The following is a 15000-nucleotide window of genomic DNA, read 5'->3' on the forward strand; positions in this document are numbered from 1 at the left end:
GCATAACATGTACATACATGTCATGCCCGTTGGCACTGGGTTAATTGCAGAAAAAAACAAAACAAACTAAGAAAGAAAAACAAAACAAAACAAGATCTGAGTATGGCTTACCTAGTTTCTCAGATAGTACACATTGGCCTGGTTAAATAGGTGACAATACCTGATTTGAGTCTAGTCTCTCACTTTGAGAAGGTTAGTGGAACTGCAGCTTTACATGATATAACTTGAGGTTTTGAGTAACTTACAGTAGAGTAGATTAAGCTTGTTGGGTTGGTTATGTATAGTATGGGAGGAGGGAGAAGGGGGAGGAGGAGGAAGAAAAAAAATAGGAGGGGGGAGAGGATAACAAGGAGAATAAGGAAAGAAATAGATAGAAGAGAAAGAGACAGATGATAAGGAGGAATTGAGACTGGTATCATGTAAAGTGATTACAAGCATCCTTAAAGTGTAATATTCTTGGAGCTTGCTACAAGAATGTAAAATATAGGACGGCATGTTTACTATCAGAAATTTCAAAGAATAAGCTGTATGTAAATATGCCATATGGTTGGGTAGAGGGGCTCCATTTCATGCTACTAGTGGAAAATTAATCAGATATAAAACAAATTTACATGCAAGAAACTTGCATGTAATTATGACATTATGACAAGATTTTCATTTTTTTATTATTCAAAAAATAAAAAATAAAAGGGGTGTATTTTCTATGGTCCTCACAGCACCACCAAATGGACATTTACACTGGAGTGCTGACAGATTACTTTATGCTATGACTTAATACCACCATATAATAGAAAAATATTATTCTACCCATTAAAGAATAATAATTTGACCTTGCCCTCTCTCTCTCTCTCTCTCTCTCTCTCTCTCTCTCTCTCTCTCTCTCTCTCTCTTTCTCTCAGAGAGAGAGAGAGAGAGAGAGAGAGAGAGAGAGAGAGAGAGAGAGAGAGAGAGAGAGAGAGAGAGAGAGAGAGAGAGAGAGAGAGAGAGAGAGAGAGAGAAAAAATCCTTGACCCTAATTGTAATCAAGTGCTACTGGCAATTTTAATGATAAATTCAAAGCCTGTACAGTCAATGATACTTATAAAGCTTATTACCTAAAGATCGTCATTAGGTAATCAAATTCATAACAAACCAACCATGTCTTAGTGACACCAAATTTTTTAGGAACCCTTTTCCTGTTAACCTAGGATGCTATATAAGCATTGTTGACATATATAATGCAAAAAAAATAACACTGAAGAGGTCAAAAATAAACAAAATTAACTTGCCGCTAGTAAATGGCATCCCCATCCATGAGGCTAGGCTTAAGTGTTGGCCATGCAGCAGCATTCCCAGCACATTACAAAGCCCATTATGAATCATAGCCCCTTCACCCTACTGATGAAAGTGTCTGTAGAATTCAGTCTAAAAGCACTGAAGGAGCTGTTCAGCCTTTAGATAGAAGTAGGGGAAAATGTCCAGTAAAAGCACACCTGAAGCAAACTCACGAGGCACATATTCTTGTTACATGACCATTACAAGCTGAGAGATCTAAAAGCATGACATGATACTCTCAGCATGCACGAGGCCTGTTACCGACAGAGCGACGGCTGACCCTTTTTTCCACACCTGATAACCTTACATGGAAATATGGACAGACTCAACCTTAGCTCCCATATCTTCTTGCCAAGCAGACAAAACATTGTATGTCTGAGATGTGTCTGTTTCAGTGCAGTCAACAGTAACAGATGTGTATGTAAAGTGTGCATATGTAGTGTATACACTAAAAAATATTATATCCTTTGCCTATATATATTTATGTGTAAACAAGTGCAAGAAATGATATCATAAAGCTTTCCTAAAATTCAATATTTCTTACCTTCCCTTTGACATGTTTACGTGTCAAACGCTGTGTGTGCAGTTGCTTTGGCACTGACTGGGGCTGGAGAAGCTTATTTAAAAAAAAAAACAGTAGTACAGATTTACATCAAAATAGAAAAAAAGAGGTAATATAAAATAAAACTTGCTAAAATGGGACTAAAAGGATTTCTAAAATAAGTGTGGGTACTTGGCATTGGATAGAGGAAAGAAGCAGGGAAAAGTCAGGAATAAAAGGGCTATGTCTATTACCAATTAGGATTAGATCTTGTTAGTTTGATACATAAAAATTCTTCTTACCCCATTTATACAGAAAGATGTAATGGAATCCTGTTCTTTGTGGATAATTCGCACAGGCTCCAGAGACTGCACTGTTGTCTCTGACGGTGGACCACCATGCTCTGAAGGTTCATGGTGGCTCTCAATGCCCATTTCTGATCCTCCTTCACCAGTTCCTGAACCCTCTATTCCATCTACAACATCACTCATATCATCATCCCCTGAAAGAATTGAGACCATAAATAGATATTCAGTACTTGCAAAAAGAAAGGTTTCAATTGAAGAACCAAAGAGATGGCCTTATAGTGTGAAGGCTATTGAAAAATCACTGCTTTTCTAATTATTCATATTTCAAACTGTAAATGATAACTAGTGATGAAAGTAGCAGAGAAAAGGTGAGAATCCTGAGTAGGTGATGCCACCAATAATGTTCAAAATGGCAATAAACTGATGTACTAATAAGTATGCTGGAATAGGATAGTTATCTGCTTTGAGGTCTACCCTAAAATATCAAGAACCTTAACTGCGGTGTGAGTGACACAACACTTTAACACTTTCAGTATTCCTCAAACTATTACGGAAAAACACTTCAAATAAACAATGAGATAACTTAAACACTAGAAGTACTAACCATGATCAGAATACTGTGTAGGCTCCGGTGCTGGTCTCTTCCGTCCAAAGATATATCTGACAAAGACCTCCTGGACATGTTCTTGTCGTACCAAGAAGTTCCACAGGCGTTCTACTGGCTTTACACCTCGCTTGTTATGCCTGCAAGAAAAATAAATATTACAATAACAGCAAGCACTCAGTATACAACGGTTTACCAAACAGTTCAATTTCATGTTCTGAATAACACATACAGGCCTTTTTTTAGACAAATACATCTCAAAGTTGTTGCTTACTTCTCAGGAACTGCAGTATATTGCAAATGAGAAAGCATCTGATGTTAAGAGAGCATCATACAAATAAACATATTATGATCTTCTACTTACGGCTATTGATCACTATACATCAATAAAAAAATAACTGAATTAGGCACAGTTACATGAATAACCTTCTGCCAAACTAATTCCATTCTATATAACCAAATATGAAATTTATTAAAACAGATTTCTAATGACATACTAAAGTACTTACAATAAATGTACAGGACATTTTTTCTGTTCCTTTGTAATGAATAAAATCAGGCATACATACATCTTAATCTAGCCATCTGTTAGTCAGTATACAGCTGCACATAAATATCTATCAATCTATCTATCTATCTCTCTGTCTATATATACAAACAAACATACTCCCATACTTATGCTTATGCAGTGTTACAATATACCTACATACATAAAAGACTCTTGCAAACTTCTTTGAAGTGCTAAAGCTAAATATGTTTAACCCAATGGCGCCGGGTATAGAAAATTAAAAAAAACTCTACGCTCTGGCGAACGGCGGCAGCGCGCTGACTCTGAGCGCGTGAATTCGGTACATCAAGCCGAATCATTGCCTCGGGGCGTTTTGGCGCGGCACCGCTGCGGACAGCCGCACGCCTCAAATCGGGCGTATTGTTATGACGGCGATAGCCGTGACCCGTCGCCATTGGGTTAAGAGAAATGATATTCTGCAATCAAAATTGAATCATTCCCTCCATCAGTACAAAGAAGTGAAGCAAAATACCATAGGAAGAGCTACATACGCAAAGGGAGTGTTGTGAGTCTCCAGAAGCCCTCGGTACTTCAAGATGGCCGGTCCAGTAACCTGGGACTCAGCAAAGCAGCCAGGTATATACTCAGGTGGTGGCCCCTTCTTGTTCTCAATGTGGTTGACCAGGGAGGCCAGCCACTGGTCCAGAGTGCGCAGGATGGAATGCAGCAGAGGGCTTTGCATTGGGAGTTCTGTTCAAGTTATGGAAGCTGATGAAGTATGGATAATACCTCTCTCAAGGATATTTTGCATTGCAACCATCAAACTTATCTACATTACTCTTAGAAAGGCAAAATGCACTTAGCTACATGAAACATACAAGGTCTAAAAACTCTTCTCATGCATCCCATGTCTTCATGGATCACAAAACTCTTAACCAAGACCATCTGAGTTATCAAATTTCATCATAAACTTATAAAAAAAAAAATATTCATATATACAAAGCTTATATTTTGTATTCTGTAGATATCACTGGTTTTGTACTTTGACCCTTTAATAGCATACACTGTTAAATGCATTATCTATAAAAAAGACTAATTCAAGTAATTAATAAAATGGATTTTCTTTTAATTGCTGTTATTGAAGAGTCAAAGTTTAAAAGTTGTGCAGTATACAAATAAAGGTGCTTCAAAAATGCTATGCATATTGCTATGGTGTGAAAATGAATCATATTTGTTGCTTCATAACAATTTGGTTTCAGAACTAAAACCGTGTGTAATTCAATAATTAACTACATTCCATACATCTAGTATTATATGTCCACTAAAGGTATCTTTCAAAATAAGTCTATATCTTAAAACTAAGACTACACTCGAAGCTTGAATAATAAATTCTACTTACAAAATATCCAGCTCACATACTAATAATAATTTAATTTAGCAGGCTACCATTGATTTTCAGATATATATCTTAGTATCAACTAAATTTTACCTAAAGAATGTCAGAATCATTCTGGTCAGATCTAAGTCTTCTAACAATTGTCTCACTATATTACAGATTCTGTTATATTCAATTATGACTTACAGTCTACTACTGCAATAAACACTGAATCAAAGCAAGGATAGTAATAAAAATAATAGTGCTTTCTTTAACCTTCATCATCAATCTCCAGTTTATTAAATTTATCATACTGACCACAGAAATAACCCTTTCTAATTTATCCTAAAAAAAAAAAAAAAACATTATTTATACATCTTTAACTTTTGTCAGCTTTGCAATGTTTGATGCACTTATTGTACTTGTACAACTATCTGGAAACAGAATGCGAGGCACAGCACTTATTATATGTTTTTCTGGTCACCTCACTACCTCTCACTTTTCTGAAACTCAGTAGTATTGCATAATTTTTAAAAGAGAGTATCTAGGGTTCAATTAATTAACTTTAGTTCGAACTAACTAATATCTACAGTGCATCAAGAGATACACAAACAAGTTATTGTAGACAAAACTCTTCACCTAAAACTGTAACTTGAATATGGATTGGAGTGCCTACTGTGTTTATATCCAATCATCAACACTAAAGAGAAATAAGTAATGGGTTTTATAAATTCCCAAATGGCTTCACATTTAAGCCACAGATTCACAATGTAATTCTATTTATGCACCTTCAACCAAGTAATGCCTAATGAATTTTTAAAAAAATTTTCATCATATAGTACTCCGTGTTAAGCAGTAGGGAAGTGAGAGGCAACAAAGAATTTATGAGACTAGTAAAAGAGTTTGAATATCTTTCCTAGAAAGTTTTAACAAGTACAGTATGACCACTTGTACACCAAACACACAAAAGCACTGTATTAGAAGATGAGAGACTCAAAAATAGATGAAATATTTCCAAAAGTGGCCAAGTCAATGTGTGGCAACACCAATATCTAAACGTGAAAAGACTGTATGTATATATCTTTAAAAGTAGCTGCTATATCTCTGAAAATCAATACACATGTACATGTAAAGTAGCAATAGGCAATAGCATTTTTTTTACCTTTCCCCTTACCCTGTAACTCCACCCCGGCAACTTCCAAGAATCTTCCCACAACCGATTTGGCAGCACACATAGTTGCAAGTCGCAGTAGGCACCATGAATATGAGTCTGGGTCACTGTGCTCAGTGTTATCTGCTAGTACCTGGATATCAAAGAATTTTGTTAAGGTTTTGTATTTTTTCCTGTTAGATTACCTTCTTTAAAAAAGTCATTGACAATACTCAAAACTAATAATCTGACTTCTTTAACTCATAAGAAAATAAATGTAAAACAATAGTAGATATATAGCTACTGAAACAAAATCAAACGATAAGTAAAAAACTAACCTTTGGTTCCTTGAACACATCTTCATCCTCTTCATAATCAATTTCTAGATCCTCATCATCACTTGCAGATGAATCATAATCAATATTCTCACATTCACCAGGAAGAGGAGGCTGAAATGATATACAAGTCATGAAAGACATATCCCTTTTTATATACAACAAAATCCATGCACTTTGACCTGAAAAACTGTATCTTTGGTGTGTTAGTAAACTCTGACTAATAACTTGGAATGTTACAGCACAAAATCCAGCAAAAATGAAGATGTCACTGAAGAAGATGAAAAAACAAAAGCAGAAAAAAAAAAAAAAAAAAAAGAATGGAGGAATACTTTGAAAACAGAAACTGAACAAGGAAAACTAAAAAAGAAAATGACAATCATCTAGACAATAAGCTTACTTTCTTCATAAGGTTGGACACAATTGACAATTCTGGCGGAAGAAACTGTTCCCGATACGCAGGCTTGCTATCACCATCACTGGCAGCCCCACGAGGGTCCTGGAACCCAAGCTGACCCAGCAATTTCATGTTGAATTTGATCCTCGTTTTCTGTAAGCTAGAAATCGTTGACAGAATCCTCTCCCCACTGACGGCAGCTCCAGCACCTTCTTTTTCAAGAGATGCTTGGCTCTGAAATGCATTGGAGGAGATTATGTCTATGTTTAAAAGGTTGACAGAGTAAATGGTTCAAAGTTATTCTTTTCATATCTGAAATGCCGTGGAAGAGGTCTTGTATAACTATTATGTCTTGAGAGAATAGGCAAAAGACTTTAGCTTGCATCTTAACTGTGAACCGGCAGGAGAGACAAATGATTGTAGCAAAATGTTTATCCTTTGACTCTAAAGTATTTTCAATAGTCATTTCAAGAAGGTATTCATTAGCAACAACATAAAGAACTTTTTTCAAACAGCTAGGTAGGGGAATTGGTTTCCTAATTTATTAAGAAAAACAAACCAATAAATTTAATAACTTTTTATCACTGTAAACATTGAAAATATTGTTTCCCTTGATATAATCTGACAATCTGTAGGATTAACCTTTATGAAAACTTACAGGCAATACATTTGTGATGACTTTCAATAACTTCTTAACTCCACCTCCAAACATAGTAGCCCAATCTTTTTCTGTTAGAGGCTGTGCAACAAGGCGGTATAACACATAAGCATCACTGGCAGAAATGCCATATATCAGGAGACTTAAGTACACGGCAACAAAAGCTTCACAGAGGAGAACATTCAACTTCGGAGTATCTTCATCACGTTCACGAGCAATCAATGCCAGAAGGGAAGTGACACCTGTGGGTGATCAGTGTGAATAGACACAGTTCATTTCTGATTCAAAAAGTAGAACCATGAATTATTTTCTTCTCAACAATAAAAATAATGATAATGACTTATGACATACCTTTTTGTCAATTGCTTTAAAATCCTGAATAAAAAATACTGAAGATGATATATAACAAATAACACTTTGCATCTCATTTTTTTTTTTTAAACTAAAAATGGTATATTACTGACCTGGCCACTTGGCAGGAGGAGTGCACACCTGGAGTGGTTCCTCCTCATGGGGTGTCCCTGTTCTTAGATCACGTCCCACAAGATGAGATTCACGGTGAGCTACTGTTGTATGCTGAATATCCACACCAAGGGCTGCCACTCTACCATGTTTTGTAAAGTCAAGTTTATCAAGCATGAGAATTCAAAAGTATATTTTGTAAAAAGTATACACAAGCAAGTTTCAGTATTCAGCAAACTCCATACATAACCACTAAAAGTATGTGCTATACATTGATTCTCACCTGTGCTGGGCCTTGACAGTAAATGTTTCAGAGTCACAGAGAGACTGATATATGCAAGCAGAAAGGGCAGCAGCAAGATTCCTCAAAACAGTTGCCTGACACATGAGTTGTGCATCTGGACGACCAACACCAGACACCTCAACAAGGGACTGTAGCAGATCATGGGTGCCTGCCTATCATCAGATAGGGGATAAGGGGATAAGAAAGATGATATTGGTAAAATAATGTAAACTGCATTTTTACATACCTGAGACCCTTTGAAATAACAGATATAAAAAGTTGATTCTATAATCATAAAGACAGTACTCCCATAAATGGAAAGGTAAAGTAAAGAAAGAACAAACACAACAGCTTACCTGTAAGTGACGAACAGGATCTGACACAACAGTCTTGTTCGATGCAATTGAAGCAGAGAGAAGTGGCAAAGTTGTTGGGAATGGCAAGGGTGAGAGAAGCTGCTGCTTGCTGCTTTCCTGTTGTAGTTCTTGCAAAAGCAAAATAAGTTCCATCCTAACAGAAGCAAGTCCCCCTCCGCTGGATCCGTGAAGGGAACAGTAGCTGAGAAGTGTACGGAGCAATTGCTGGTTTGCTTGTGAAGAGACAGAAAAAAACTGTTAGACACTTGAATATAAATACATTGGTATCCATCCATCCCCACAGAAACCAAAATCTGGCACTATCTGTATCAATATCTACAAAAGTATATTTTAACATGTACTATATTTTTCTTTAATCAGTCCCTTTTCCTCCAACTCAAAGTCACTTCTGATATGTAATAACATGTCATGGGAAAAGACTTTGAAAACATCTTTTGAATTCCCAGAATCAAGTACACTTTTGTATCTTTTATGGAGATATCCATACCATATTTGTGGAGATGATATTATCCTTTTGACAGACCCTGCCAATATATATACATACATATATAGACATAAAAGAGGAAAAATGATAAAGGAAGCTGGATGAAAATACATAATGACTGTCCATACCATATTTTTGGATATGTGATATTACCCTTTTACCCTTTTGACAGACCCTACCAATATACATACCTACATACATACATACATTATATATAAATATATATATATATATATATATATATATATATATATATATATATATATATATATATATATATATACATATATACACACACACACACACACATATATATATATATATATATATATATATATATATATATAAAAGAGGAAAAATAGAAAAGGGAAGCTTGACAAAATTAGACTGTCTATACAAGAAAAGACAAGAAAAGAAAAGAGAAAAAAAAAAGAAATAAAGAAAAGAAAGAAAAGAAAGCAGAACTAAACTACTAATTTCACTTACCCATCAGCCACCTTTTTCTTCTTGCTGCCCTTTCCATTTTCTCTTCAAATTCTATCTTTTCCTGCTGTAGGATTTCGTGCAGAGTCGATGGCTCAGCCAGAGGAACAGGAGATGGAGCTAGTATGTCACCGCCTTCATCCGCAGGGATGGATTCCACGAGGACTTTCTCTGTTGAAACGAAGGTTGAAACTTTAAAACAAACTAGATTGAATAAAAAAAAAAAAATAACCTCCAATTCTTCCTTCTGCTGCAAAAATAATGATTATCAAAGTTCATCACAACTGACTAAGAGAAAGACGAGTTAAATTTAAATATATTCCTCTAATTATTTCACTCTAAAGTAGTATACTTTTCCCTTACTAAAGTAACTCATTTGCATAGGAGAAGTGGATACATGATATACACCAGCTACTGCAATATAGATAATGATTAAGCTTAGCTAAAATTCTGTGCCTTCAACAAAATTCCTTTTTAACCCAAACTGCTCTGACAGTAATTATCAAAAATACAACTGCTACCCTATTATCATAATATCCAATAATGATGAAACAATGATAATAATTGTAATAAAAGAATAATACTTCTAAATATAATATCAATAACTATTATCATTAATAATAAAGATAGCAATAGTAACTGCGATGATGACAATGATAAAGATAAATGATAGATGACTGAAGATATGACATGACAATAACAATTAAACAGACAAACAAAACAAACATAAAAGATAAAACCTAAATTCAGTTGTTTCATTAATATATAATTACAAATCTTGATAATACACTATACTATGGAAGAGAAAGATTACAATGAAATATAACAGAAAATAATTACATATCATACAAATGTAGCTTTTACATTTCAATTATGAACAGTGAATGATTAACAATTCTATATATACACATATTTACAACCATGGTAAGGGCTATGTCATATTAAAACACCATCACCAATTATAGAACATTCACCTCCTACACCAAGGCAAAGCAAAATGAAGTCAATCACAAGCTAGACAATTATTTTTGCATTGAGAAAACTTTCATTAACCCTAGAAGGTAAAAGATTTCCAGAAAATCACACAGAGGTAAAGGAGGCGTATCAAACACCCTCTTAAGAGAAATCATAACAAATATGGGCCTCTCTTTCTTTCGTGTCTGATTCCATCCTGATGATCACAGTGTCATCTGTCATGTTAACCAGCTCAAAAGCATTCATCATTCAAGTTAATGTAGTCCAATAAAGCATCCAAATTATTGTCTCTCACCATATTCTGCTGTGCCATGTCAAATTGCAAAAAAAGAGCAAACAATGTATTTTTACTACAATGGTAATAATGGCTAAATTATCAAATTTTATCAAGTGATTCAGCCTTTTCACCACTCAAAAATTTGGAAACTTTTCTAGTATGAAAATAAAACACACTCACAGAGTAATCTTCCACAGCTAGATAAATAAGGTAATAAAAAAAGAAGAGTGAGAGAGAAAAAAATATCCTCCTGTACAAGAAAGTAACAGGGGTGCCTACTAGACCCCAAGTTTGCTGCTATGACATAATCCTTGGGTGACAAAGAGGCACCCAACCACCTGGAGTGAACAAGCAGAATGAAAGCTTCCTCGCATGAAACTCCACACCGCCTGTCACTCTTGTGTGGTGTGAGGAAGTGCCATTTTTTCTTTCTTAGGGGTATATAAGACACACTTCTTTTACCTTCTAGGGTTAAATGCCTTATCATTAAGCCCATGGATAAAGAAATAAAAATAATATGAAAGCCATCCATAATACTATATTTTCCTTTAACAAACAATATGGGCAATAAATATCTGGAATCATAACATTAACAATTTTCTCATTTGGTGTCCTACATATTAATTAAAAAGGGAACATTACTGACATCTTGACAACTAGAAATATGTCTGAAATGCTCTCATTCCTTGATTTTACAAAACTTATTTACTGTTAATTTCCTTCAAAATGTTACCTAAACATTCTAAAGTGCCCAAATATTCCACATACAAATTTGAAAACAACCCATAAACAGTGAACATAAAGTGCAGGTTAGTGTATGTTGTGTCCAAGTGCCATGAGATCCAACACCAGTCCCCCAGAACCATTCTGGGAGTTTCCAATATCTGAAAAATACTCACCCCAAAAGGAGTCCTCCCACAACTTGAAGTCAGCTGTAGTAATCAAATTGTTCATATAAATACCCCCAAATTACAATACTCTTTCTTAACCCTTACAAAAAGAAAGAAAAGAAAGAAAGAAAACTAAAAACTAAAGGAAAGTGAGGAAGATACCTGGATACTTTTATATGGTCTACAAATTCCAGAGCAAATTCTTCCCTGGTAACAATGGTGTCTAGTGAGAACTAATAAGTATGATACAGGTAAAAAAAAGAGGCAGAAATGTATATTTCATACTTAATGTGTTGTGGAATTACTGGTTCTCATTCACATCTTTTAAACTTTTGTCACAGAAAACTTTGAAAAAAAGTATAGATAACATTGTGACATGGTCTTCCTCAAAAAAAAAAAAAAAAAAAAAAAACAATTCTATTCAAAATGCAGATTCACTACTCCTTATCACATGGAAAAAATTGTAAATCATTTGACACCTGTCTTACAAACTCGATACCTTCATTCATTCTCTTAATCTATAATCAAACCTACATAGAATTCCAACTCACCGCCATCACTCAATGTGCAGCAGTAGTTGCACACTTCCTTCAGGGCTTCCACCTCTCGTTCAAGCCAAACATAGAGTTGGAAACGTAGCTGTCCACCATCAACCTCACAACCTGTAGCTAGGGTGGCTAGTTCCTCCATCATCATTTTGAGGCAGGACACAAACTTCAGCTGTTGTGCCATAATGTCTAGATGCTTGCTAGGAGAATCTGATAGTGCTTCTGTGATACAAAAGAGAAGATAATGATGTCATAAATTACTCTTAACCACATGTTGCCGGGAAAAATGCTGTGCTCATTTATTTTTTTGTGAAATGTCTCTGCACATAGATGGCTCTGCTAGTGCTTAGCCAGAAAGGAGTCAATTAGTAGACCTTGTGACCTTACCTAATTTCACCTTTCCTTGAATTGGTGGGAAAAATTCATTTTTTACTAATGCTATGAATATTGATGGTGTTATTTTAATTATAGACATTATAATTACTATAATGTTATAGACATTAGTAACAGCAAAATAAGACAATGTAAAATATTTTTGTAAATCTAGGAAAAAGGTAAATGGGTGAGACAGGCAGTCTCAAAATTGGCTCATTGGTGTTTTAGTACAATTGTAGCCATCTATGTGTAAAAACAATTAATAAAATAAACTCTCAGTGGGCATAGGGTTAATATGGATATCATGATAATGATTAAATATCATGTTCCTCTCAGCATTATATATACACATCTACACAAAATAATTACCTCAAATGAATACAGAACACTAATGCAACATAAATATATTCTTTTGTATCAAACTACCTTCTTCCTCATTTGTAGACTGTGCATGAATCTTCTTTTCATCTGCCATGTCATCAATATCTTCTTCTTCATCTTTGTCAATGGAGAAATCAAGTTCTAAATCATCATCCTTCCTTTGTAATGAACTTGGAGTTGACCAATCAAATCCAACAGATGATGAACCAGCTCCTGAGAAAGTATTTTTAAGTAACAAGCATAACACACTTTGGTAAGTGAAGTTTCTTGGTGCAAAAATGATATTCTCATTCTCATTCTCCTTTCAAACTTAAACATATAAATTTGAAATATCTTACCAAATGCTGGGCTAGCACCAAACAGGTCAGATGCTTTGTCCCCACCTCCTGAGGATATTGCACTCTGCTCAAATGAATCACTGCTTTCAAAGGTTCCTGAGTGGATTAGCTCAAATGCTGGTCTTTGCTCCTTTGATGGGCTTCCTAAGAGATCTATAAATATGAATAAGACATTAATTAATAAAATTGAGAAAAAAATATTCATATCATTCCATCAATTACAGCATAATTATTACAAATAATTCATCATCACATTGTGAATCACCACTAAACAGTTCTATCTCCAATAATTCAACCTTTCCTTTTAAAAATACCTGATATAAACACCAAAATAAGATCTAACAATTTATTTGCAATGCAGAAAACACACCAACAAAGAAATATGCCATACCTCCTGTATCAGGATTATCTGGATCAATGACATTGTCTGGCAGCTTGGATAAGACCTCTAGGGCTAGGGTTGGACATCCTGATCTGAGGTGAGCATGAGCTGTAGTAAAGTAAAGTCTTCTCTCCAGAAGTGTCATGCTACTTTCGTACACACTCTTCTTATCCAGGTTGTCTTGACCGGACCCAAGCCTGGTAAAAAACAAACAGAAAAATCTCTAGTATTCTTTTCCATCTTCATTGCTTATATGAAAAATGGTAGGGTAAAACTATTAAATTGTATTTTTGGGTTAAGATGATCCCAAACTCAAAGTCACCTATCTCTGTAAGTTTAATTTGTAATATATAACTAAAAGGAAGTTCAGATTCTGACCTTGCTGCCATAAGTGATCCACCTCCATCTTTAGCACTGTTGGCAATGCACTGCCTGATAAGCAGTGGATGAGTTCTCAAGTAAATATAGAAGTTGAATACACTTGGATCTGCTGTAAAGGACATAAAAAAGCTGTTAGACTTTCTTGGTACAAAAGTGACCCTAGCCTCTGATGAGCTTCTAAATTCCTGTATGATTAAAAAAAAAAAAAAAAAGTTATATATTTATGTATATATATAAATATATAAATATATATAAATATATATATATATATATATATATATATATACATATATACATATATACACATATGTATATTATAAGTATATATATATCATATGTATATATATATTTTTTTCATATATATATGTATATATACATATAATTATATATATACATATATATCTATATACATATACATACATATATATATACATATACATACATATATATACATATACAAATATATATATACACATATACATTTATATACACACACACACACACACACACACACACACACACACACACACACACACATTTTATTGCAGCAGCCGCAAGGTTTACATAGGTGAAACAGGATGAGGCCCCACGAACAATGAATCAACCAACACTGCAGCGCCCTCCAACGACATGACAAGAAGAACACCTTCCTTGTTCACGAAGACACTGACGGCTATCTCCCTAAGTGGTCCCAGGCCTCCATTATAAAGCAAGGCCTGCCTCCATGACAAAGGAAGATGGTAGAAGTGGCATACATACATTCTACTAATGGCTTCAACACTGCAACGGGGAGCCATGACCCTGATTACTGACGTGATCTGACTGCCTAGTACAGGTATAAATGCCTCTATGTATCTCTGATGAAGCAGTAAATGAAAAGAGGCCTTCAGCACATTCGTGTGTTTTCCTGTACTTATCGTTGTTCTACTTGCAATTTGTTTGACATGAATTCCATAAACACACACACACACACACACACATATTTCTATATTTATATCTATATCTATATTTCTATATTCATATTTATATCTATCAATCCATATTAACCTTTTATATCCAAAAATGAATATGGTTGCCATTATGTCTTCTTAGATATACTGCACTAAACAGAAATATCAACACTGTCTTTTATGATCTGATATAGTGAATATATTTGGTTTTCAATCCCTTTTTA

The 15000-nt window shown here is 34.7% G+C and overlaps 1 protein-coding gene across 1 annotated transcript in view; it reads right to left on the minus strand.

The window, feature by feature from the left end:
* LOC125044524 (dmX-like protein 2) overlaps positions 1 to 15000 on the minus strand; it is a 56947-nt gene that overhangs the window by 18790 nt on the left and 23157 nt on the right. Inside the window, 17 exon segments of the mRNA XM_047641219.1 lie at positions 2158 to 2357; positions 2768 to 2907; positions 3827 to 4025; positions 5813 to 5954; positions 6139 to 6249; positions 6536 to 6766; positions 7191 to 7432; positions 7655 to 7794; positions 7936 to 8108; positions 8292 to 8524; positions 9283 to 9450; positions 11431 to 11463; positions 11973 to 12191; positions 12771 to 12938; positions 13064 to 13216; positions 13455 to 13642; positions 13824 to 13935. Coding sequence (XP_047497175.1) covers positions 2158 to 2357; positions 2768 to 2907; positions 3827 to 4025; positions 5813 to 5954; positions 6139 to 6249; positions 6536 to 6766; positions 7191 to 7432; positions 7655 to 7794; positions 7936 to 8108; positions 8292 to 8524; positions 9283 to 9450; positions 11431 to 11463; positions 11973 to 12191; positions 12771 to 12938; positions 13064 to 13216; positions 13455 to 13642; positions 13824 to 13935 — 2852 coding nt within the window.

This window comes from Penaeus chinensis, chromosome 35 (genome assembly GCF_019202785.1).
Source record: "Penaeus chinensis breed Huanghai No. 1 chromosome 35, ASM1920278v2, whole genome shotgun sequence".
NCBI lineage: Eukaryota > Metazoa > Arthropoda > Malacostraca > Decapoda > Penaeidae > Penaeus > Penaeus chinensis.